A 25,380-nucleotide genomic window follows, 5' to 3' on the forward strand; every position below is an offset into this window, starting at 1 on the left:
AGAGGTGTAAAAATGTCTTTTTGTTTTATTATTAAACCAAATTATCATTTAAAGGAACTTTGATGTACCATGGTATATGAATGTACTAATACCTGATACCATCACATGATGTTTTTGAAATGGATAGGTGACATCATTAGGTCTGTTTTCTCTCCTCTTATCTCCCACATTTCTTATTACTTGCGAGAGGCTGTGTCAGCCTGTTTGTAAGATCCTTCTATACCTGCCTTTGTGTTTACACACCTATACGCACACACGGCTCATCTGTTTTAAAGAGACATGGCCTCTGGAAGCAGCGGCCCCGAGAGAAGTGTGTGTGTGTGTGTGACGGAGAGAAAGAGACAAGCGGCCCCTCCTCTGGCTGCACGGGGAGTGAACGCTGTTGATTACAATGAAGCTCCGCTCCCAGACCTTTTACTGCTGCTACTGCCGTCTGCTCCCCCACACGCACACCTCATCTCTCTGCCTCCTCCTTTTCTCACTCGCTCCCCTCCTTTCTCTTTCCTCCCTCTCTCAGTGAGGGAAGGTATTCAGTGCGCCAACAGTGCGAGCTTTAATAAGGTTAAGTGCAGCGCGAGTGTGCAGAAGATCTCGCAGGAGTCGCGAGCGAGGATCTTTAGAGGAGAACTCCTCCATTTCAACTTAATGAGGGGATTTTGTCCTCGGTTTTATCCTGGTCACACAGCTTCGTGTTTCGAGTGGTTAGTTCCCATCAAGGAACAAGTGATTCTCTCTCTCTCTCTCTCTCTCTCCACTCAACATTCTGCTGATCTCTTCCTCTTGTTCAGTGGCTGAGGGACTCCTGCTCAGAATGGTTACGGACTCCAGTGGTGCAAGAAGTCAAGGAAGAGGTAAAGCACTTTTTTAACTCTTAAAGCTTCCATTGAACACCATTGAACACCTGTTTGTATCTTACTTCCTTTGCAGATTGATAGTTCTTTACTGTATTACCTTTAGCACTTCATATGCTTCATTAGTAACTTTTACAACGACTGTGGATCTTCTGCTTTGAGAGCATGTTTGCATGTTTTCGTTGTGTAATTGCGGGTAGTATTCGCTGTTTCTTGTACCTGGAGCATCACTCAGTGGCTAAGAGAGGAAATCACACAGTTAGAAGGTGGATTTTTGGTTTTGTGAGAAGTGAAGGACTTTACCCTGATGTTTTGTATGTAGTGTCTTTCAGTCGTTGTATCTGTTTCTCTGATGTTTGAATGACGTCCTTCAACTGTTGAATTGAGCTTATTTGTAATGCATCATGTTTAACTATTTCATTGCTGAGGCGAATTTGTTGCGGCAGGTATTTTACGATGTCTTTGTCTATCTCACCTTCTGACTTTATCTCTCTCTCTCTCTCTCTCTCTCTCTCTCTCTCTCCCACCCTCCTCTGCCTCCTCATCCGCAGGTTGCAAAATGGATTCACTTCAGTGGCTCTGCTGGAAAGGGCAGCAAGCGGAAGAGAGCAGGGCCCAAGGTTAACTTCAAAGAGGTAAGACCCCACAAAGCAGGCTTAAAATAGATCTCATCCCATCCATTTGTCTTCCCTGCCTCGCTTCCTAATAATTTCCACCTCAGTTCAGTCACTCCAAATTAGGGAACGTCCGTAGTTTTGCTTAATCATGCCTAATGAAGTACTCCCAACTTCTGCTCTTCTCAAGTTGCTGTTTAAGATTCGCTCAAGTTTGCACGTAGTTTTGTTGTGGAGCACAGCTATCAGATTTTAGTGCGCAGATGATGTACTGAAGGGCATTGAATGCTGGAGAAGGGCTCGTACATACGCCCGTCTCGTGTATCCGCCCCTTGGCCAGCTAATAACAGAAGAAAAAAAATCAAGGCATGGTCTGAAATAGCTTGTGCCATGCCATGTGATGGCAGTGAGTCACTCCTTTGAGGTTTAGCTACAAAATGGCTGATCTCCTGCCAGGGAAGATACCTGTTGCTCAATCTGCGTGAGTTTATGCATGTGCATGAGCATGATGTTTTTGTGTATTCTTTTTCTCTCTGTGTTTATCTAAACTTCAAAGTTCTGCATATGTGTATACAGATTCCTCTGTAAGTCTTCACCCAAATTGTCAAACAGTTTGTCTCGCTGAAGCTCACGCACATGTGGAATCTGCACGTCGACTGGCTGCACACCAAACAGTGCGGTCGAGCCCCTAGTAAAGTATGTTCACAAACCAGATGGCAGAATTAGCATCATAAATTCCTGCGTGTGTGTGCTGAGTGTGTGTATTACGTGTTTCATCTAGTGTGATTTAGGTTATGTCATCTTCAAGTTTTAGCACTGATGTAATGTCTGCACCGAGATCTTGTTTTTGTCACTTCAGTGGTAGGTGTGTATATTTGTGTGTCAGTGGCTGGAACTAAGGGATTATTCTGTCTGAATATGTCTTAGTCAAAGGACATTCTTTTTTCTTAATTTTTTGGTGGGGGGATATAACTCCCACGATAACCAAATCTAGCGAATATAACCCCCCAAATATTTATACGATAGTTAACCTTGAATCAGGCTATTCATTAATTATTTAAATTGCACTTTCGGTGCTTTTATAAGCGCTAACTTCACATATGAACCAAAGAAGCAGTTCTCAACACAATATAACTGAAGCGCAGTTCACTAGCGGCGCGCACATCACGTATACTCTGCGCGCGTTCACCAGCGAACTCCAGAAGTGTAATAAAAGTTGCGCGAGCCATTCCTATCAGTCGCGAAGATGATGGTCAAATATGTGATCTATTTAAATTGTTTATATAAACAACCACTTTAAATGCTATGGAGAAAGTCAATCGATATCTAAAAAACGCAAATAACTTAAAAAGACTGTTGAAAAGGCACATCCTGATTTTGCCAAGTCCGATGTGTTCCTAGGTCAACATATTTTGTTGACCCTGGAACAACATTTTACTCCAAAAATATATTCTTAACCATATCCCTACAACTAAACCTAACCTTAACCATGAGTAATCCCTAAAATCAGAGGAAATGATAGATGAATGACACTGATGTACAAGCACCAAACACTGATTTTAAGCATAAACTTCACAAAATCTATAAACTGGTTCTTCAAATCTGATTGGTTAATCACAATGTTGTTCCAGGGTCAACAACGATGTTGTCCCAGGAACATGTCTCACTTGGTAAAATCAGGTTAGGCGTTGAAAAGAGGAGAAAACGTCTTGAACCAGCACATGTATTAATATGTTAATATATATTTTTAAACTACTCATGAACACATTTACTCGAATGTATTACTTTTCATTGTAGGCTTATTTATTGTGTAAAATTTAGTCTAACTTGTTGTAGAACTTATATTACATAATCTAAGAGAATAAATTTTTCCCTGTAGATTTATATTGCAACTGGGGCGTGTTGTAGCTGTTGGTTCTAAATGTGCAAACGGTTGTTCCTTCATAACAAATGTTATATTGATTAATTTAAAAAAGTCATTATTGGCCTGGTAATGATTAAGAACTTTGGTACATGGCCTTCAGATATTCCAAAAGATGGCATAGATCAAATCATTAAGAGCCTGTTGAACTGTTTAGGAGTAAGAAATAAACAAAATCAGTTAGATTGGCATGTTGAAATAGAACATTGTCAAGCTATAACTCGTAAAAGCCTAAATAATTTTAAATGCATAAAAAAAAAAATATATATATATATATGTCCTATGTAAACTTTGCAACGATAATAGCCTTAGACCACTTCACAAAAGTAAACAAACAGATAAATAAACCTTATGAGTGAGCATGACCTGGGACTCTACTAAAACAATCCCCCCCCCCCCCCCCCAATGTTCCAACCAATACTACACCCTAGGCTGCTACCATCTGTGTTATAATGTTATTTTGCTTTAATTTAGTTTGGTTTAGTAATAAATAATATCAGATACCATTTTTTATTATTTTATTTTATGTCTTCTCTTTGTTTTAAATGATTAAAAATCATTCCCTATATTTATAAATTATTACAAAATATATAGTCTAATATAATATTTATTTTAATTCTTTTATATGACATTTTAAGATTTTAGATAATTTAACAAATGTTATGACAATAAACCTATATAATGTTCTTAATTTTAACTTCTTTTTCTAAAACATTTTTAGATTTAAATATAATATAATATAATATAATATAATATAATATAATATAATTTACATACAATTAAGAATATTATATAATATTAAATTATTTTATAACTTTTCAGTTATTTTCAGTGTGGTCTTTTTGGTCCCCATTAAATACCATGTATGGAATAATTGTCATATTCTTGTACCATGGTATTTTAAGTGAAGTGAAGTATGTACTCACTGATTTATCATATTAAACCAATTTTCTGCTTATCACCCAGCTCTAGTTGGGGTATTTTTAATATGAACATGTTTTACAGATCTTAGCTTTAAGGCCTTCCCACACCACACCTCTCTGAACGAGTAGAGAAGCTCAGTCTTTCTGGCACCTGGCGAATTGACACATTTGTTACATGTAACTTCAGAGAACAGTGATGGGGGGGTGTATATATCGGGAGAGACAGGCCCATGAAAGAGAAGAAAGACCAATTACAGTCCACAGTTACAGGCTCTGTACAATGACCAGGGTGGGGACAGAGGGAGAAAGAGAGAGAGCCTGCAATTGTTTGAAGTGGTGCCATAAAAGCCAACCTGAAAGGAAACACTGGTGACCCCTCCTCTCCTCATGCCCCCTTCCTCTCGCACCCCACCCCACCCCCTGCTTGTGTAAGGCAGTGGGTGCCCCTGGCTCTGTCCAGGTGTATTTTATATTGCACATTCATGGACTTCAAAAGCAGGCGCCCCATCCTCAGCTCACCCATAAATCAAGCTTAGGCCGGGCCCTTAAAGCGACGGAGAGGCGAGAGAAAAGCATGTGGGCCTACAGGCAGTGCAGCGAACGCTCTCTCATAGGTAATTACATCATAGGTAATTGGCACTGTTCAGGTCCAGACACCCCCCACTTACCCCAGACTGAGATCAGGGTCACTTTTATGTGAAATGAAAGTTTTGGGCCGGAAAAGAATGGGGTTTTATTGCCTCCCATTTGAGCGTGTGTGGGTGTGTGTGTATGTGTGTTTGGGGAGTTGCTGTGCTATATTAGTTACGCTTTGTGATAATGAGCTTCATTTTGCTCCATTTTCGTCCAAAGCCAAGCTAATGAGAGAGCCTGTCTGCACTGGCTAATCACAGAAACAGAGGGACCGACCTCTAGTATGGTCTCATACATTAAGTTTATTCTAACTGAACTCACACTTTATTTTATGGTCCATTTGTCACCAGTAACAAACCATTAACTACACCTTTTGCCTCAAAATCTCCTAATTTGCTGCTTATTGATAGTTAGTAAGGTAGTTGTTAAGTTTAGTTATTGGGTAGGATTAGGGATGTATAATATAGTCATACAGAATATGTGCTTTATAAGCACTAATAAACAGCCAATATGCTATTAATAGGCATGCTAACAATCATCTAGTTAATATTGAAAATTGTTACTTTGAACTCTTACTTGTAAATTCATATAACCAATTAAGGATCTCTACATCACATATGTCTCTTTACTAAATACAAAGAACACAAACTATACATTTTTTACAAATATTTCTATATTATATATTATATTATATGTTAATTTTGTATACCAAAGTGAAGTAGGTGGGCATATTTTAATATTTGATTTTTTATTATTTGTTTATTAATTATAAAAGTGGAATAAGAATGACCATTCAAAATGTGGGGGTCAGTTTCTTTTTTTTTCTTGTTTCTTTTGACATTTTTACGATCACCAAAGCTGCATTTATTTAATCAAAGTACAGTAAAAACAGTAATATTGTGAAATATTACTACAGTTTAAAATAAACTTTATTTATTATAACATATTTTAAAATGTAATTTATTTCTGTAATGGGCAAAGCTAAATTTTCAGTATCATTACTCTAGTCTTCAGTGTCACGTGATCCCTCAAAAATAATATGCTAATTTTATTACCAAGGCCGATATATCGGCCGATATTTAGCATTTTTCAAATATCGCCATCAGCCGCTTAGTTTTTCTGCTTGGCTGATGTGTTTGAGTCAGGACTTTTATTTTGACAGTGATAGCGGCAGCGCCTGAGCGAACACAGTGCTCACACTCTCTCTCTTGTTCGTCGTCGTCGTTATCAGTTCTGTCTAACATGGATAGAAGTATGTCTAATAATCAGATAGAAGGGTTAAACAAAGGAAGTAATCTATACAGAAAGTATTATAACAATTTATTTTATATAAGGCCTATTAGTAATAGAAAGGCAAACATTATAATACTTTCTCGTTTGCCGTCATCATTAAGAAAATACACATTTATATAGTTTAAACAAATCTTTGAATGACTAATGAACATTTAATTTCCCAAACCTTGCAAACTCAAATCCAGCTGTAAAATCTTGTGAAGTGTGCCTTTTTATCCAGCATGATCACGTGTTCTCTGTGTGACGGTCGGTCCGTGTAAATTGAACGCTTTAAACTTTAAACTTTAAACATTAAACTTTGAACTTGTGTTTTCAAATTATGCTGCACTTTGTCATATTCCTCATGAATGTGACCATATACATCCTCATATTCATGTCATTTGAACTGTGTGCAGTTCACAGTTGCTCTATTCATGGTTCAAACCATGATCTTTTAGCTACCACTCTAGTTTTCATGTAATTACTGCCATTTTATGCTTTTATTTATAGGGACAGTAAAGAAAGGATAGAAAGATTTGAAAAAAACGATAGTTATATGGGATCTGGATCAGGAAATGAAATGCGAGCCAGACTCAAACTTGCATCACTCTCATTTAACCATTGCACCACAACCCCTTATTGTATGAGTTAAGATGATTAGGCAATATTGTTGGTGGTTTAGGCCATATTGTTGGTTTAGAGCAGGTAATCTAAAGACTAGACACTATAGGAAATTCCTCGATGCTCTAAGGTTTAGCTCTTGTGAAGAAAGAAAGGAATGCTGGGTTGTCTGAAATTAAGGTCACATTCATGAGGAACATAATCCTTCCCTGAGACCGCAGCGCCTGAAACCATAGTGACACTGAATTTCCTAATCTATATTCTTCATGGTCATTTCTGCTATTCCTTTTTCGGCATTTGTTTTATATGGTTGTGTACTCCTTTGAATGTTCGCTTGAATGTAGATGTATTTTTAAGCCTAATCCAAATTCCTGTTGTGTGCTGACATTACCGTTATTCTGCGTAACCAAATGGATGTTTAATATTTTTGCGGTAATGTACGCCACTCAGCTTTATCTTCGGAGGCCTCTGACAGCATAAACCCATTTTCCTTTTTACTACCGTGTGCAGAGATGTCCAACAGAGCGCTTGATTGCCATGACCTGTTTCCTTCTTCTCCTCAGAGTCTCAAACTCACTCTTTCCCTGAAGTTTTTTCCGTGCGCTGCATCCTGAACCGAAAGCTGATTTATGGAAACGGGGGAAGAGGTAAAGGAAGTAGGCCCCTTAATCCAGATCCTCTCCAAAGACCTGAGAGCACAAATTGACAGACAGTAGGTCTAATGTCTGAAGTTGTGTGTATGTGTGATGTGATAGAGAGTGGAATGTCTGCATTTAGTGAATATTTTGGCATCAGACGAGTTAGTCCAAAAATGCGCGGTTACGTGTGACTGCCAGGACTGGAATCTCATTTGCACTGTTATTAGAGACGAGCTCAGTTCGGTGGGATCCATTAGAAACAACAAACAGAAAGATTGAGAAAATAATGCAAAATAAGACTGACCTTTTCACTTTGCTGCCCCTCCTAAAAGGAAGAGGTGGGGAGGTGTCCTCCATTACTTCTGACTCATTCCTCACATGAGCTACAGTAACTGCACGTCAGGGAAAATACAGGAATATAAAGGAGCTAATGCTGATATTGGCAGGATAGTGCCTCGCGTACAGACAGACAAATACATCACATCATATTTTCTTAATCCATTTATTTGTGGTTTTCCAGTAAAAAAGAAAAAAAGATTTAAATAATTATAAAAAAAGATATAAATAAATATATATATATATATATATATATATATATATATATATATATATATATATATATATATATAACAACTTTACAATACAGATTCTTTGTAAACGCTAAATATTCTTATATGAATAGTAATTTATTTATCGTATACTTTGATCAGTATAATAATTTTTTTCTGTGAAATGTTGCATTTATTCATTTATCTGATGCATAATATTTTTAGAATATATCTTATTTTAATTTTAAAAAGGGGAAAAAAGTTTTGCTTTATGTAAATTTGTCAAGTTTTGTGTGATTTTACTGTAAAACCTGCAAAAAATACAGAGATTTTTATGTTGTGTAGGAGTGTGTGTGGATGTGGGTGAGAAGAGAGAGATGTCACATGTGTCTCTTGTCTGCATGTGCGGGAATGATCCAGGGTCCGTGTCCAATTGTGGAGGAGCAAGTGAAGGGCAGAGGCTGTGGAGAGGAACAAATGCTAGAGAGAATAAACCATGAAGTCATGTGCTTTTTATTACACTCAAACACACACACACACACTACACTTCACATTCCTCACATCAGAGGGGTTTATACAACATGCAATCATTTAACCAGAAAAGTTATTTTAAGTTTGAATGTATTTAAACTTCGATGTCAGATGCAGATCAACTCAAAAGCTGTAACCAGTATCACCAACTGGATGACTGACTAGCATTATGAAAACTTAAACATTGCACATATGCTGGTGTGTTTGAAGTGTGGCCCGTGTTTGATGCATGCTTTTTACTTTTAACATCTACAGAACGTCTACTATAAAATAATGAAATCATCAATATATATGTTGCTTGCAAATCAATTTTAATAGCCGTCAGTGATGCTCTTAAGAGGCAGGTGATATATTTAGGATATCTACTGTACCTGTTGAAAACCATTGCCATGCAGGCGCATGCTTGCAGTTTCTCCACGTTTTTCCTGTTATTGAGGCTGAATTCCTGGATATGCGTGTGTACTAGCTTTAGCTTGCGCACACGTGTGCATTTTTATTGGGAATTGCATGGCTGAGAATTTCCACAGTCTGCTTTGTGCTATATGAGGATGCAATAAGCTATGTTCTTAAAAGAGCTCTTGCGTCCAACTTTCTATGCAAGCCCATCATAATCAGCAAACCTCATATAGCTGATGGCTTTTATTTGATACGGTAATTGGGCACACTCGCTCGCTAGAGAACAGCATAGAGGGTTGTAATGTAGACCCAGCGTCTTTAAAAGCCAGAGCATTATATGAACAGTATGTATATAAAAGGCTCTGCCGCTCCTGATGCACGAAAGCAGAACTCTTGCGGTCTCTTGGTTTTTTTCTCCTTCAAGCATAGAGCACTTTAACATGTATCTGGAGCCTTTGGGTTTTAATGTGGTGTTCGGCATAGGCTTAAAGGGGTAGTTTACCCCAAAATTGTAATTCTGTCTTCAATAATTCATGTTTTTTTCAAATCTGTATGACTTACTTTCTTTCCATTGTTGTTTTGGACCCTATTGATTTCCTCTGTATAAAAACATTCTTCAAAATATTGATTTATATTGATATTTTTTGTGTTCTATATTGCAGACATATGCAATGACATTTACAAAAATATTTGCATACTCTTTTGCCCCAATGACAGCTTTTGGGAGGAATATTGATTGAGATTGCTTGATCTGTGAAGTTTGTTTCAACAGTTTTTTTTCAGCATCAGGGGCACAGATATCACTGTATTATGTGATTCAGATCATTACCTTTTTAATCAGCAAACACCCACTTTTCTCTCAAAAGCCTAAACTGAACTTTTTTTCTGAGGAATAGGGCTTGAAGCTTGAGTGGTTTCCTCACCGAAAAATAGCTAGCAACATCTCCAGTGTCATTAAATACCATCTGTGTTTGTCTTTCCAGTGCACATGGAAAAGGCATCAGTTAGGAAATACACAGACACACATCGCTTTAACTGATTACATATGGTTGCCCCTTACTACTTCCACAACCGTGACGCTCAAGCTCCAATTGGACTTATGTCAAATACCAATTTGCAAATAAATGCGCCTTCTTAAAGGAGGTAGCGTATAACACTCAAGCGAGGCCCGTGTTAAACGACTCCGCGCATGTTTTACATCATGTTCATCGGGCCTCATTTGGTGGGAAATGAAATCCGCAGTCACAAATAAAAAAAACGTAGTGAAGTGACTCGGGCATCACTTCATCTCATTTCTCACTGGTCGTAAGCGCCGCGCTCCAACATCTGTCTGGTAGGAGAAAAAGCAGCGTTTCGGTAATGAGCGAGGGAGATGGCGGGTCTCACGGACCACTATGGTGCTATTAGCCTCATTGAGTTCCCCCTCCCTTCGCACTCTTCCACTCTCTGAAGGTCTACAGAGCAGACTTGTAAAGCCCACAGCATACACGGCGGGCTCTTTAATGCAGGAGCTTAATGCTGTTGGACTCACAGGCACAGGGATTATTGAGGGAAACACATATGAATCCAATAACAGACTTTTAAAGGGGTTTATTTGTCGTTAGGCGTACAGATCAATTTAAGCCTGTTTAGCTGAAGTGCTTGTGTCAAAGGAGAAAATCGTAATAGGACTTTGGGCTATGAGGGCTGTAACTCTTCAGACTGCATTTTTCTCTGAAAGCTAGTAACAAATGGGTAGTCTAGATGCAATCAAATTGATAATTTTACTTAAGATCTACTAAACGGCTAAATTTAGTAAAAGGGGTCTGCTTCATTAATGACCTGGTGACCTAAACTAAATTACGCACTGTGGAAACATAATGTAGAGTATAAATTCAAGTGAAAATTTTATCTTAACACATGTAGCATATAACGGTGATGCAATATTGTCATATTAAATTGTAAATGTTGCATTTTTGGAATAAAAAGTTTTAGATATAGATCTTCCTCATCTTTATAGTTCTTCCTGCTTTTTTTATGAATCAGTATCATAGTTCTGCAATTTAATTTGTTCTCAGTTATTTGAAGGAAACTGTAGTTTGGGGTTGTATGAGTTTTTAAAATGTTAGATCACTCTTATGCTTACCAAGACTGAATTTATTTAATTTTACATACAGTGAACACAGTAATATTGCAGAATATCATTATACATATACATAAAATAAATTTTCAATTTTCATTTATGTTAGCAATGTATTTATTCTGGTACTGGCAAAGCTGAATTTTCAGCAGCCATACTTGTATACATTTTTGGATGAATAGTAAAAAAAAAAATACCCCCGAACTTTTTAATGGCAGTATATATAGATATTGCTTCCCCTCGTCATCTTAAATCTGAAGCACATATTATCTGTGCTCAGCATCTGTTTTAAGAAAAACATCTGTTTTTCACAGACTTCCCACGGCACAAAATGTTCGTACCGAACATCAAAAATAAACAGAATAAACCCTCCCAACAAATCAAAATGCCATTGGACTGATGCCATTGTGGAATGGTTTCAGTGATTTTCTGGCTCGCTGGCAGTGGGCCAGGAAAATGAGCCCTTATCAGATCCATTTGAAGGCACTATATTTGGGTCTTCAATTGAGAAGGGCCAGAGAGCGAGTAGTAATGGTACAGACAGGAATAGTGGGCAGAAATAGCTGTCTGCCTGACTGGCACAATCAGTGGACTGCGTGTTGGATGGCTCACTGTAATCATCACTGCTTGGGCACAAAGGGAGGATGACGATAGCACATTAAAGCGCATTTATATCGCACTACATCCTTCTGTTGTGTTTGCTTCATTCTCTGTTGGGGTCTGTTCAGCAATATGACACTCAAATTAAAAGATGTCCATATGCTAGCCCAGATTTTCACTGAGAGCTTTGCATCCAAATTAATTTCTTGTGTGTGGGTGGCTGGAATTTGTTGCTTCTTGTTGTACTAGCAAGCACTGATCCACCAGCTTTAACTGGTCCATAGGTGTGTTACTGTACATTCACCTGCCTTTGCATTGTCGTTCTAATCCCTGCAGCCTATTATAACCTGAAACCCTAGATTGAGACCAGAAAATAGATGGGTAAAAGAATCTACAGCAGGTATGAATAGTGTTTTTGACCTTTCATTTCGCAGGTGATGCAAAGACAGACATGTCAATGCAAAGGGAGATTTGGTTGCTATTTAGAACTGTTTCCATTTGTGATATTTCTAGAAAGCTCCGAGAGTGACTTTAGTAAGCATCAAATCTCTGACCGTTCCGAGAAAAAGCAAATATGAGACATTTTAATTTTGCTTATTTGGTATATTTACGATGTGTAAAGAATGTCTTATGGGTAAAGATCAGTCATGACATACAGTATCTGTGCGTTTGTTTTACTTAATGTGTATTGTTTGCGATACCGAGCTGAATCTAAAGCTGAATCTGAGTGTTGAAGCAGGTGGAGATGTTTAGAGCAGGTCTGTTAGCAGCCGCCTGGTGTGACACTCTGCCACGTATTAGCCTCCATGTGTAAGGATGACTCATCCCGTGCTGTTTGTCAGGAGTCTTTAATCTTCTTAAAGAGCCACTGCCACAATCCTCTGATGCTGCATGAAACGGTCCGTCTATAGTCAGATTTCATGCGTGTGAAACATTTTTTAAATAATTTTAAAGAATATCTTTACTTTTCATTGGTAGTTTTGAGTATGTGCACATCTGTGTGCATGAGTGCTCTAGACATATAAGTCCCAGTGCCTTGGTGTCCATTCAGCCCATCAGTGTTTGGAAAGTATCTTCGAAAGCTGTCAAGCTACCTGAATTAAAATACTTAAACTACTGTCAAGCAAAAGTAGTTGTACTGTAACTTACTATCAAAAAATATCTAATTACATTGGAGCTAATTAAGAGTGCAATACAACACAATTTCATGACAATGAATAATTTGTACAAGGTGGTGAATTTATATGCTATTTTTTTTTCGACTAGGATTTAATAAAAATGTTGGATTAGGCTTAAGGCTCAAACTAGGCCAGGTGGTAAAGCTTTATGGTTAGATTTAGGCTGAATTTGATATATATATATATTTTTTTCCAGGTTTCTCATTTCATACCAATTTATTTATGACAAATTCTCATAAGATTAAGCTGGAGATATCTTTCCATGCAACCATCCAATTATGTAATTTATAATTTAATAAGTCAAATTTTTTCCTGAAAGAACAATTTTTTTTTGAATGAATAAGCAATTAGAATTGTTGAATTAATTTGAATCAGTGTGACAGCTCAGTTGTGACACACTAAACACAACAACAGAAACTATGTTGAAAATGTTGTACCGAATATCAGGATTTAGCTAAACGTTTTTAGAGAGAATTGCAAAATTTCTTCAAAATCATGCACAGACTGGTGGCTTTTATTTTTCTTCTTTCTTTTCATTTTCTTAACCCGTCTCTTGAACTCTTTGAAGTGCTACAGTATGAATTTTCTTTGTGAACACGCTAATAACATTAAATACTAATTCAATAATCCATAGAATACTGCATAAGTACACATTTTGTCACACTACACTGTTATTTGTTGGAAAAAAGTTACTAGTTTTTTACTGTTTTGAAATCAGCTGAGCTGCTATCATGCTACTGAAAATTGTAGAGTTAAGGTAGTAGCATTTCTGCTTTAAAGAAGTTACTCTCTGACACTGCACACAACCTTTCTTTTATCATCTATTGTTTGTCTCCAAAGCTCCAGTGATGCGTGAAGGGAACATCGGATACTGAGAAAGATATCTGGGCTTAGACTATCTACCGACCCCCGTGAGCTCCGAGGTCTAATCTGAAGGTCGGCAGGGGGCTGTAAGCAGCAGCCCCATCTGCAGCTAGTCACCAGACCCCTGTCCAGCCCTGCAGACACATTAGCATTTCATTTTCATAACACATCCTGCCAGAGTCTCGCCAGGTGGCAGCTACTATGCCAGCATGTGGGGAGATGAACCCTAGCAGGCTTTTAGCAGGAACCGATGCTATCTCACTAACATTTTCATTTATTTGTGAGGTTTGTTTCCCTCTTCCCCATCTCGTAAATCCGCTTGGGCTCATATGGAGGAAATTCAGTTGACACAGGGAAACGTCTGCCCGAGTATTTTCAGTATACACACTATATCATCTGATAAAAAGGAGAAATGACCAATTATGGCATGCCATCTGTAGGTTTATATTTAGTTATAGTGATGTCATCTGTCTATAAATTCCATCTTCCTCTTGTTTTTTTTAGTCTATACATTTATCGCTAAAAGACAGATGCAAAACATCATAGGTTCTAAGTTATAAACATACAGAAAGATACTTCTCAAACACGCAGATATACAGTCAGAACACCAAATGGTCTTTCAGCCCTTGGCGAGCTCATACAGTATAATGGCATATTCCAGGGGTCTAATCAGATTTCTCATTTTGATTAAATTGTAACTCAGTATGAGCAAGGAGCTTATGTGGAGTGAGTCTGTCTGTGCAACAGGTGACCTATGAGATGGTAGCTAGTGAAAAAAAGCTGGATCCTCAAATGGCATCTTGAACCATTTTGAGGGGTCACTCAGAGGTAAACCTGCGATGACTTCTGGACAACAAATCCAGAAATTCCTTTGGTCTAGACCACAAAACGCATGCCAGTTGAGGCGTTGTTTTTCAAAGCCACCGTCTAATTTGGATTGTGGTATCAGGAGCTGCTTGGAGCACATGCTTTGATGCCCTCTCAAACAGGTATCATCAAAGTGTCTTTCAACAGGTGCTTTTATTAACAATAGATCTTTTGCTTTGATCTTCCCTGTTGCACCTCCCGTTGTTTACCAATCAGTCACCGTATAGAAGACGTTGTTGTGTCTGTGTGTTTGCTGAGCACCTGCGAGGACACAGGCCTGTTTCTCTAGGCTTTGAACACGTGCCCCCTTCCCCGCAGTGACCCCCCTTTTCTTCTCAGCATTTCGCCCACAGCTGTTTGTTTTTGTCACCCAATTTGCAGATATTATGCACACAAGTAGACCTTTTGTTCTCCTCGTCAAAGCTGTCCTTTATGTATCTGTGGTACAGAGTGGGTTGAGGACATTTCCCTGATTTCCTCCTTTCTCTCTGTCTTTCAACCTCCCACACTGTAAAAAATGTTTTGTCAGATAGTCTAATGTGGTGACATCTAAATTAAATAGTCTTTTTCAAGTCACTAATATAATTCACGATGACTAAAACAATCTGATTATATTAGGCTAAATCAAAAAGGGTCATGTTAAGAAAAATAGCACCAGGTTTTAAAATGTTTTCAGCATTTAAACCCTCCCTCTGTCTACCACTGGTCAGACAAATAGATTGCCCTGCCTCAGAGTTGCATCATTGGTTGAGATGTTGTTGTGTTAAACTGGTTGAGATCATAAACATACCATTTAAAGTAACAATTGTACAGTTTCACATTTTATAGTTATCTGCAGTAAGGTTCATTCATTTTAGTTATTGCATTAGCTATCAATTTTTTTTATGGCATTCATTAGTCTTGGTTAATGTTGATTTATAAATATTGTTCATTTGTTATACTTTCATGTTCTTTGGTTAGTCTTGTTTATTTATTTGGTTATAGTATTTGTTTTATACTTTATATACAATTGTAGAATTTATTCATATTGATTTACCTTTTTTACCTCTATTATATTTTCAGTTTTCTTTAAAATTTCAGCTTGTTTTAGTAATTTGTAGTAATTTAGTAATTAGTGTTTTTTCTAATTTCTGTATATATATATATATATATATATATATATATATATATATATATATATATATATATATATATATATATATTACATTTTTAAATTTATTATTATTTTAGTTTTATAGTCATTTTAGCACTGCAACTTTTTCAATTTTAGGTAATTGCCAATGCAGCATTCAATTTTTTATTTTATTTTAATTGCCAAAATGTATTTAATAGTATTTCTGAAGTTTTAATTAACAGTAACCACACTATTTGTAATACATTAATGTTACTGTTTACTTAAAATATTAACATTTTCTTACTAGATGTAAAAATTTTCCAAGATTAATAAATGCTGTAAAATATTGTTCATTGTTAGCTCATAACACCTAAAGTGTTAACTATTAATAACCAATTGAACCAAAATTAATTTAATTGCTTAGACCTCAGGGCTTAGTGAATGCTAATGTGTGGTTGATAACTAAATTAAAGCTGAAGGTAAAGTGTTCAAACTAGACACAACCGTAGGTGAGGATGCACAAGTAGTGACACTTTGTTTGGGGTGTCAGAATCACTAACACATCCCATTGACAATTGTATCACATTACCCATCAAGAGAGCTGCTGGGTATTCTCTGTATTAGAAGGGCAAGGTTAACGTAACCTTTCTTGTTAGGACAGCTGTAGTCAAACATAATAGACCTTTCAAGTGCATGGTATCTAGAGGCAGTACATCTATAGCATGTTTGTTTTCTCAGCTGCTGGACACAAGAGGGAGGGAGGAGGACTCATGATTATACTGCGCCAACATACATTGAGCTCTATAGGTCCATAGGGATGGAGGTGTTACTGTAAAGGGGCACTAAGAGGGATTTTATGAGCTGGTGAAAGATGTAAGAGGTCTATACATTTAATGTGTGAGGTGAACAGACTTTTGTGTCTCTGTTGGTAGCGAAATTACACACTTCATGTCTTTATGCCTGCTTTTTCCATCTCTTCGACATATTCCCCTCTGTTAACCCCAACATGTCTCATGTTGAGATCTTTTTGGTACACATGAGCTAATGTTGCTAAAACAGACGTATCTATTTCACTTAGTGATGTCTAATCGCCTTGCTGTCTGTTGCAGTCTACTTGATCATGCACAGGTATGGATCTGTCCGTACTCTCCTGTATTCTGAGGGTCTGGCTCACAGAGGGCATAATCTGAGACTAGAGATGGAGCACATGTCAGTGTATCACCTTTAGTCGCCTGTTGAACAAGGGCAGGAAGATTGTAGCTTCTAAAATGGGTTTTATTGATCTTTTTCAATGTCCTTTATCAACATTGAAGTTGCTGTTGAAGCCGTGATGACGTGGTTACCACATGCTCTAGATACAAACAGAAATCTCATTCCTGCATTTGTTTATTTTATGTATATTATTTTTTATATATATATATATATCTACCCAATAAAAAAGACAAAATCCTGGAAAATGGAGTCTGAAGCTTGGATTGCTACAAATCTTTCTCTTTTTTCCATTACCAAAACAAGACGGATTTACAAGCAAATATACTATTTTCAGGAAAAATAAAAAATTTGTTTAGATACTTAAAAATAGGGATAAAATAGTTTGCAACAGTATTTGTTTTTAAGTGTAATTCAGAAATTTAAACGGAGGGAAAAATAAATATACAAAAATGTATTTGAAATACATTTATTTCATGCTAAATATACCACAAATATATACTACACATTTACATATATACTGTATGAAGAGTTTAGTTCCTAAAGATTTTTTTTCCAAAATGCAGTAAATCTACGATACTTTTTTTTCTTAAAATGCAATAAATCCATCTAATCAATATGAAATGTATTTTACATATTGAAACTGATGAAAATATACAACATAGTTAAGTTGATCCACATATGACAGCCTCTGAACTTGGTCAATACTAAACTTATACACAGGCACTTTACTAAAAATTCACTAGTCAGTCATCGCTTCCAACATGAATTCAATGGGTCATCTTGTTAATGCTATAAATGAATTACAGCAATAAAATTAAATTTAATCATGAACAAAAATATTGAACAACATCACATTAGACCACAGAAATTTCTTAATTACATTTCCCTTACATTCAGCTTCCAGAAGTGCATTTTTATTTGCCAATGTTACATTAATTTAGTTGACTAGTGCTATATGCTGTATTAACAAAAACATAAATGGCATTAATAAAAACACTAACACTGACAAGCTACGCAATATAGTGTTCATAATCAAATGCGATTAATCTAATGAACACGATATAGCATAGCTTGTCAGTGATCTATGGCTCTGTATAAAATTTTGCTCCATTTGAAAGCATGTGATGGAGATTTACCGGTTCTATTAATCACAAGCGATTTATCATGCAGCCCTTGTTTGTTGATCACAAAGTACAAAGTAGAGCAGTAAAGCTAAGATGCAGAGTGTATTTAAAGCACCGTCATTATCATCTAGAGTGTTTGGAATGGTGCGCTGTGATTGGTTGAGCGGTTATATCGCATTATGCAAACTAGATAGTAAAGTTTGTTTTCAAACTTTAAGTTGGCTTGAAAAAGCCTGGCCAGAAAGTTAGAAAAATGTAAAAAGTTTGAAAAGCTTAAAAAGTTTTAAAAATGTAAAAGTTTTAAAAGTTAAGAAGTTTAAAAAAGAAAGTGATTAACATATTATTAACATTATAAGCAAGTGACTACCATGTCGTTAGCATGATTAGCAAAGTTGTTAACATGTTTCTAGAATGTTGAGAGCATGATTTTAGCATGATTAGCATTTTGCTAGCATGTGACTAGCATGTTTCTAGCATGATTAGCATGTTGCTAGCATGTCGCTAACATTTTGCTAGCATAATTAGCATGTTGCTAGCATGTTTGTAGCATGATTAGCATGTTGCTAACATGTTTCTAGCATGATTAGCATTTGGCTAGCATGTCTCTAGCATGTTGTTAGCATGTTTCGAGCATGATTAGCATGTTGCTAGTATGTCGCTAACATTTTGCTAGCATGATTAGCATGTTGCTAGCATGTTTGTAGCATGATTAGCATGTTGTTAACATTTTAGTAGCATGATTAGCATGTGGCTAGCATGTCTCTAGCATGATTTTCATGTTGCTAGCATTTTATTAACATGATTAGCAAGTGACTAGCATGTCGTTAGCATGTTTGTAGCATGATTAGCATTTTGCTAGCATGATTAGCATGTTTTGCTAGCATTCCACTAGCATGTTTGTAGAATGATTAGCATGTTGTTAACATTTCGCTAGCATTTTGTTAGCATGATTAGCATTTTGCTAATATGTTTGTAGCATGATTAGCATGTTGCTAGCATGTCGCTAGCATGTTTGTAGCATTATTAGCATTTTGCTAACATGTTTCTAGTATGATTAGCATGTTGCTAGCATGTTGCTAACATTTTTGTAGCATGATTAGCATGTTGTTAGCATGTAACTAACATTTTGCTAGCATGATTAGCATGTTGCTAGCATGTTTCTAGCATGATTAGCATGTTGCTAGCATGTTTCTAGCATGATTAGCATGTGGCTAGCATGTCTCTAGCATGTTGTTAGCATGTTTCTAGCATGATTAGCATGTTGCTAGCATGTCGCTAACATTTTGCTAGCATGATTAGCATGTTGCTAGCATGTTTGTAGCATGATTAGCATGTTGCTAACACGTTTCTAGCATGATTAGCATGTGGCTAGCATGTCTCTAGCATGTTGTTAGCATTTTTCGAGCATGATTAGCATGTTGATAGCATGTCGCTAACATTTTGCTAGCATGATTAGCATGTTGCTAGCATGTTTGTACCATGATTAACATGTTTCTAACATGTTTCTAGCATGATTAGCATGTGGCTAGCATGTCTCTAGCATGTTGCTAGCATGTCGCTAACATTTTGCTAGCATGATTAGCATGTTGCTAGCATGTTTGTAGCATGATTAGCATGTTTCTAGCATGATTAGCATGTGGCTAGCATGTCTCTAGCATGTCGCTAACATTTTGCTAGCATGATTAGCATGTTGCTAGCATGTTTGTAGCATGATTAGCATGTTGCTAGCATTTTATTAACATGATTAGCAAGTGACTAGCATGTCATTAGCATGTTTGTAGCATGATTAACATGTTGCTAGTATGTCTCTAGCATGTTTTTAGAATGATTAGTATACAACTAGCATGTTGCTAGCATGATTAACATGTGACTAGCATGTGGCTAGCATGGCTAGCAAGTGACTAACATGTTTCTATGCTAATCCAGGTAAAACCAGTTGATTCAGTTAGAAACCAGCTAAGACCAGCGTGACAGTGGCCAAAACTACTTTAAAACCATGTTAAAAGCATGTTCTTGACATGATTATCAAGTTACTAACATGTTGTTAACATGTTTCTATGATAATCGAGCTAAAACCAGTTGATTCAGTTAGAAACCAGCTAAGACCAGCTTGACAGTGGCCAAAACCACTTTAAACCATGTTAGAAGTATGTTTCTAGTCTGATTAGCAAGTTACTAGCATGTTATTAACATGTTTCTATGATAATCTAGTTAAAACCAGTTGATTCAGTAAAGAAAACCACCTAAAACCAGCTAAGACCAGCTAAAGCCAGCTTGACAGTGGCCAAAACCACTTTAAACCATGTTAGAAGTATGTTTCTAGTCTGATTATCAAGTTACTAACATGTTGTTAACATGTTTCTATGATAATCTAGCTAAAACCAGTTGATTCAGTAAAGAAAACCAGCTAAAACCAGCTAAGACCAGCTAAAGCCAGCTTGACAGTGGCTAATACCACTTTAAACCATGTTAGAAGTATGTTTCTAGACTGATTAGCAAATTACTAACATGTTGTTAATATGTTTTTATGATAATCTAGCTAAAACCAGTTGATTCATTAAAGAAAACCACCTAAAACCAGCTAAGACCAGCTAAAGCCAGCTTGACAGTGGCCAAAACCACTTTAAACCATGTTAGAAGTATGTTTCTAGTCTGATTAGCAAGTAACTAGGATGTTGTTTTCATTTTTCTATACTAAACCACCTAAAACCAGCTAAGACCAGCTAAGGCCAGCATGACAGTGGCCGAAACCACTTTAAAACCATGTTATAGGCATGTTTCTAGTCTGATAAGTGAGTAACTAGCATGTTGTTAGCATGTTTCTATGCAAATCTGGCAAAAACCAGCTAAAAACAGTGGATTCAGTAAAAACCAGCTAAAACCCAGCTAAGACCAGCGTGAGAGTGGTCAAAACCACTTAAAAACCAGTTTGGGAGACTAGCCAAAACAACTGATCAGCTTAGGCTGGTTTTAGCTGTATTCTCAGTAGAGAGTTTTTAAGGTTTGCTATGGTAGTAGACAGCTTAAATATATTATAAGCCTTATTTTTCAAAAGTTTGTACCCCCTCAATGAAAGTCTATGGGATTTAAGGTGGTTTTGGTAGTCTGGTTTACGAAAACCATAAGCTGGATCAGTTAGAAAAGATATAGCAACCCGAGTCAGACCAGTCTGAAGGTCTGACCCGAGTTTGGTGGTTCTAGCTTGAAAGCTCTAGGAGGAGATAGTGTTTAAAATTTGGCTCAGAAGAATAATAATAATAAGACTAGATAAAAAAGTTCGTCAAGACAAACTTTAAGTTGGCTTGAGAAAGCCTGACCAGAAAGTCTGAAAAAGTTTGAAAAGTTTGAAAAGTTTGAAAAGTTTGAAAAGATTGAAAAGTTTAAGTTTAAAAAGTTTTAAGTTTGATGGTTTTCAATCTGAGATAGATAGATAGATAGATAGATAGATAGATAGATAGATAGATAGATAGATAGACAGATAGACAGATAGATAGATAGATAGACACAGTCAGAAGATAGATAGCTAGATAGATAGATAGATAGATAGATAGACAGATAGAGAGATAGATAGATAGATAGATAGATAGATAGATAGATAGATAGATAGATAGATAGATATATAGATAGATAGATAGTTTGAAAATGTGAAAAGTTTAAAAAGTTTAAAAAGATTTAAGTTTAAGAAGTATAAAAATGACAGTGATTAACATATTGTTAGCATTACAAGCAAGTGACTAGCCATGTCGTTAGCATGATTAGCAAGTTACTAGCATGTCGCTAGCATGATTAGCAAGTTACTAGCATGTCGCTAGCATGATGTTAACATGATTAGCATGTTTCTAGCATGCGACTAGCATGTTGCTAACATGATTTTAACATGATTAGCATGCGACTAGCATGTTGCTAGCATGATTTTAGCATGATTAGCAAGTTGCTAGCATGATTTTAGCATGATTAGCATGCGACTAGCATGTTGCTAGCATGATTTTAGCATGATTAGCATGTTGCTAGCATGATTTTAGCATGATTAGCATGCGACTAGCATGTTGTTAACATGATTTTTAGCATGATTAGCATGTTGCTAGCATGTCTCTAGCATGATTAGCATGCGACTAGCAAATTGCTAGCATGATTTTAGCATGATTAGCATGTTGCTAGCATGATTTTAGCATGATTAGCATGCGACTAGCATGTTGCTAGCATGATTTTAGCATGATTAGCATGTTGCTAGCATGATTTTAGCATGATTAGCATGTTGCTAGCATGATTTTAGCATGATTAGCAGGCGACTAGCATGTTGCTAGCATGATTTTAGCATGATTAGCATGTTGCTAGCATGATTTTAGCATGATTAGCATGTTGCTAGCATGTTGCTAGCATGATTTTAGCATGATTAGCATGTTGCTAGCATGATTTTAGCATGATTAGCAGGCGACTAGCATGTTGCTAGCATGATTTTAGCATGATTAGCATGTTGCTAGCATGATTTTAGCATGATTAGCATGCGACTAGCATGTTGTTAACATGATTTTTAGCATGATTAGCATGTTGCTAGCATGTCTCTAGCATGATTAGCATGCGACTAGCAAGTTGCTAGCATGATTTTGGCATGATTAGCATGTTGCTAGCATGATTTTAGCATGATTAGCAAGTTGCTAGCATGATTTTAGCATGATTAGCATGCAACTAGCATGATGCTAGCATGATTTTAGCATGATTAGCATGTTGCTAGCATGATTTTAGCATGATTAGCAGGCGACTAGCATGTTGCTAGCATGATTTTAGCATGATTAGCATGTTGCTAGCATGATTTTAGCATGATTAGCATGTTGCTAGCATGTTGCTAGCATGATTTTAGCATGATTAGCATGTTGCTAGCATGATTTTAGCATGATTAACATGTTGCTAGCATGATTTTAGCATGATTAGCATGCGACTAGCATGTTGCTAGCATGATTTTTAGCATGACTAGCATGTTGTTAGAATAGATAGATAAGTTTGAATAGATAGATAGATAGATAGATAGATAGATAGATAGATAGATAGATAGATAGATAGATAGATAGATAGATGAGTTTGAATATAGATAGATAGATAGATGAGTTTGAATATAGATAGATAGATGAGTTTGAATATAGATAGATAGATAGATAGATAGATAGATAGATAGATAGATAGATAGATAGATAGATAGATAGATAGATAGATAGATAGATGAGTTTGATAGATAGATAGATAGATAGATAGATAGATAGATAGATAGATAGAGTCAGAAGAAAGATAGAGTTAGATGATGATAGATAGATAGATAGATAGATAGATAGATAGATAGATAGATAGATAGATAGATAGATAGATAGATAGATAGATAGATAGATAGATAGATAGATAGATAGATAAATAGATAGATTAGTTTTAATATAGATAGATGAGTTTGATGATAGATAGATAGATAGATAGATTAGTTTTAATATAGATAGATAAGTTTGATAGATAGATAGATAGATAGATAGATAGATAGATAGATAGATAGATAGATAGATAGATAGATAGATAGATAGATAGATAGATAGATAGATTAGTTTTAATATAGATAGATAGATGAGTTTGAATATAGATAGATAGATAGATGAGTTTGATTATAGATAGATGAGTTTGATTATAGATAGATAGATAGATTAGTTTTAATATAGATAGATGAGTTTGATAGATAGATAGATATATAGATAGATAGATAGATAGAGTTTGAATATAGATATATAGATGAGTTTGAATGAGTTTGAATGGGTTAGTAATAGTACATAGGTTAGTCTGATTGAGTCTAATGGGCTTCAGTGTGTTTAGATTTGAATTTTTGACAGTTGGAGTTCACGGAATGTTCAGATGAGCAGAGGCTTTTCAATGCAAGTCTATGGGATTTTTATGATTTTTAATCTTCAGTTTTATGAAAAGTATAAGTCCGATCAGTCTAAAAAGATATAGCAACTAACTTCAGATCAGTCTGAAGAGCTGGGCTGAGTTTGGAGTTTGTAGAGTTAAAGCTCTAGGAGGAGTAGCAGTCAACAGTTTAGTCTCAGAAGAATAATAATAACTAGATAAAAAAGTTCGTCAAGACAAACTTTAAGTTGGCTTGAGAAAGCCTGGCCAGTTTAAAGAGTTTAAAATTAAATTTTAAGTTAAGTTAAAAAGTTTGATAATTGCTATGCAGTTGCTAGGGTACCCGGAGTGGTTGCTAAGGTGTTGCTATGTGGTTGCTAAGGTACCCTGAGTGGTTGCTAAGGTGTTGATATGCGGTTGCTAGGGTATCTGGGATGGTTGCTAGGGTGTTGCTATGCGGTTGCTAGGGTACCCTGAGTGGTTGCTAAGGTGTTGCTATGCGGTTGCTAGGGTATCTGGGATGGTTGCTAGGGTGTTGCTATGTGGTTGCTAGGGTACCCTGAGTGGTTGCTAAGGTCTTGCTATGCGGTTGCTAGGGTATCTGGGATGGTTGCTAGGGTGTTGCTATGCGGTTGCTAGGGTACCCTGAGTGGTTGCTAAGGTGTTGCTATGCGGTTGCTAGGATATCTGGGATGGTTGCTAGGGTGTTGCTATGCGGTTGCTAGGGTACCCTGAGTGGTTGCTAAGGTGTTGCTATGTGGTTGCTAGGGTACCCGGGGTGGTTTCTAAGATTTTGGTATGAGGTTGCTAGGATACCCTGGGTGGTTTCTAGGTTGGTTTGGATAGTTGCTAGAGTGTTGCTATGACGATAGATAGATAGATAGATAGATAGATAGATAGATAGATAGATAGATAGATAGATAGATAGATAGATAGATAGATAGATAGATAGATAGATAGATAGATAGATTAGAAACAGACAGATTATAGATAGATAGATAGTTTAGAAACAGACAGATTATAGATAGATAGATAGATAGATAGATAGATAGATAGATAGATAGATAGATAGATAGATTAGTTTTAATATAGATGGATAGAGATAGATTAGTTTTAATATAGATGGATAGATAGATAGATTAGTTTTAATATAGATAGATAGATTAGTTTTAATATAGATAGATAGATAGATAGATGGATAGATAGATAGATACAGTCAGAAGATAGATAGATACAACCATAAGATAGATAGAAAGATTAGTTTTAATATAGATAGATAGAAAGATAGATTTAGATAGATAGATTAGGTTTAATATAGATAGATGAGTTTGATGATAGACAGATGGATAGATCGATTAGTTTTCATATAGATAGATAGATTGATAGATAGATTAGTTTTAATATAGATGGATAGAGATAGATTAGTTTTAATATAGATAGATAGATAGATAGATAGATAGATAGATAGATAGATAGA

At 36.3% G+C, this 25,380-nt stretch overlaps 1 protein-coding gene across 3 annotated transcripts in view; it reads left to right on the top strand.

Moving 5' to 3' along the window:
• Positions 1-25,380, top strand: part of aopep (aminopeptidase O (putative)) — an 87,205-nt gene that overhangs the window by 36,163 nt on the left and 25,662 nt on the right. For 2 of the 3 annotated variants that reach the window (XM_026270060.1, XM_026270061.1), the window contains exons 12-13: positions 789-851; positions 1,403-1,486. In XM_026270060.1, coding sequence (XP_026125845.1) covers positions 789-851; positions 1,403-1,486 — 147 coding nt within the window. Of the gene's footprint in view, positions 1-788; positions 852-1,402; positions 1,487-7,398; positions 7,548-25,380 lie in introns of all 3 variants that reach the window. The other variant, XR_003292665.1, reaches the window with a different exon arrangement.

This window comes from Carassius auratus, chromosome 8 (assembly GCF_003368295.1).
Source record: "Carassius auratus strain Wakin chromosome 8, ASM336829v1, whole genome shotgun sequence".
Lineage (NCBI taxonomy): Eukaryota > Metazoa > Chordata > Actinopteri > Cypriniformes > Cyprinidae > Carassius > Carassius auratus.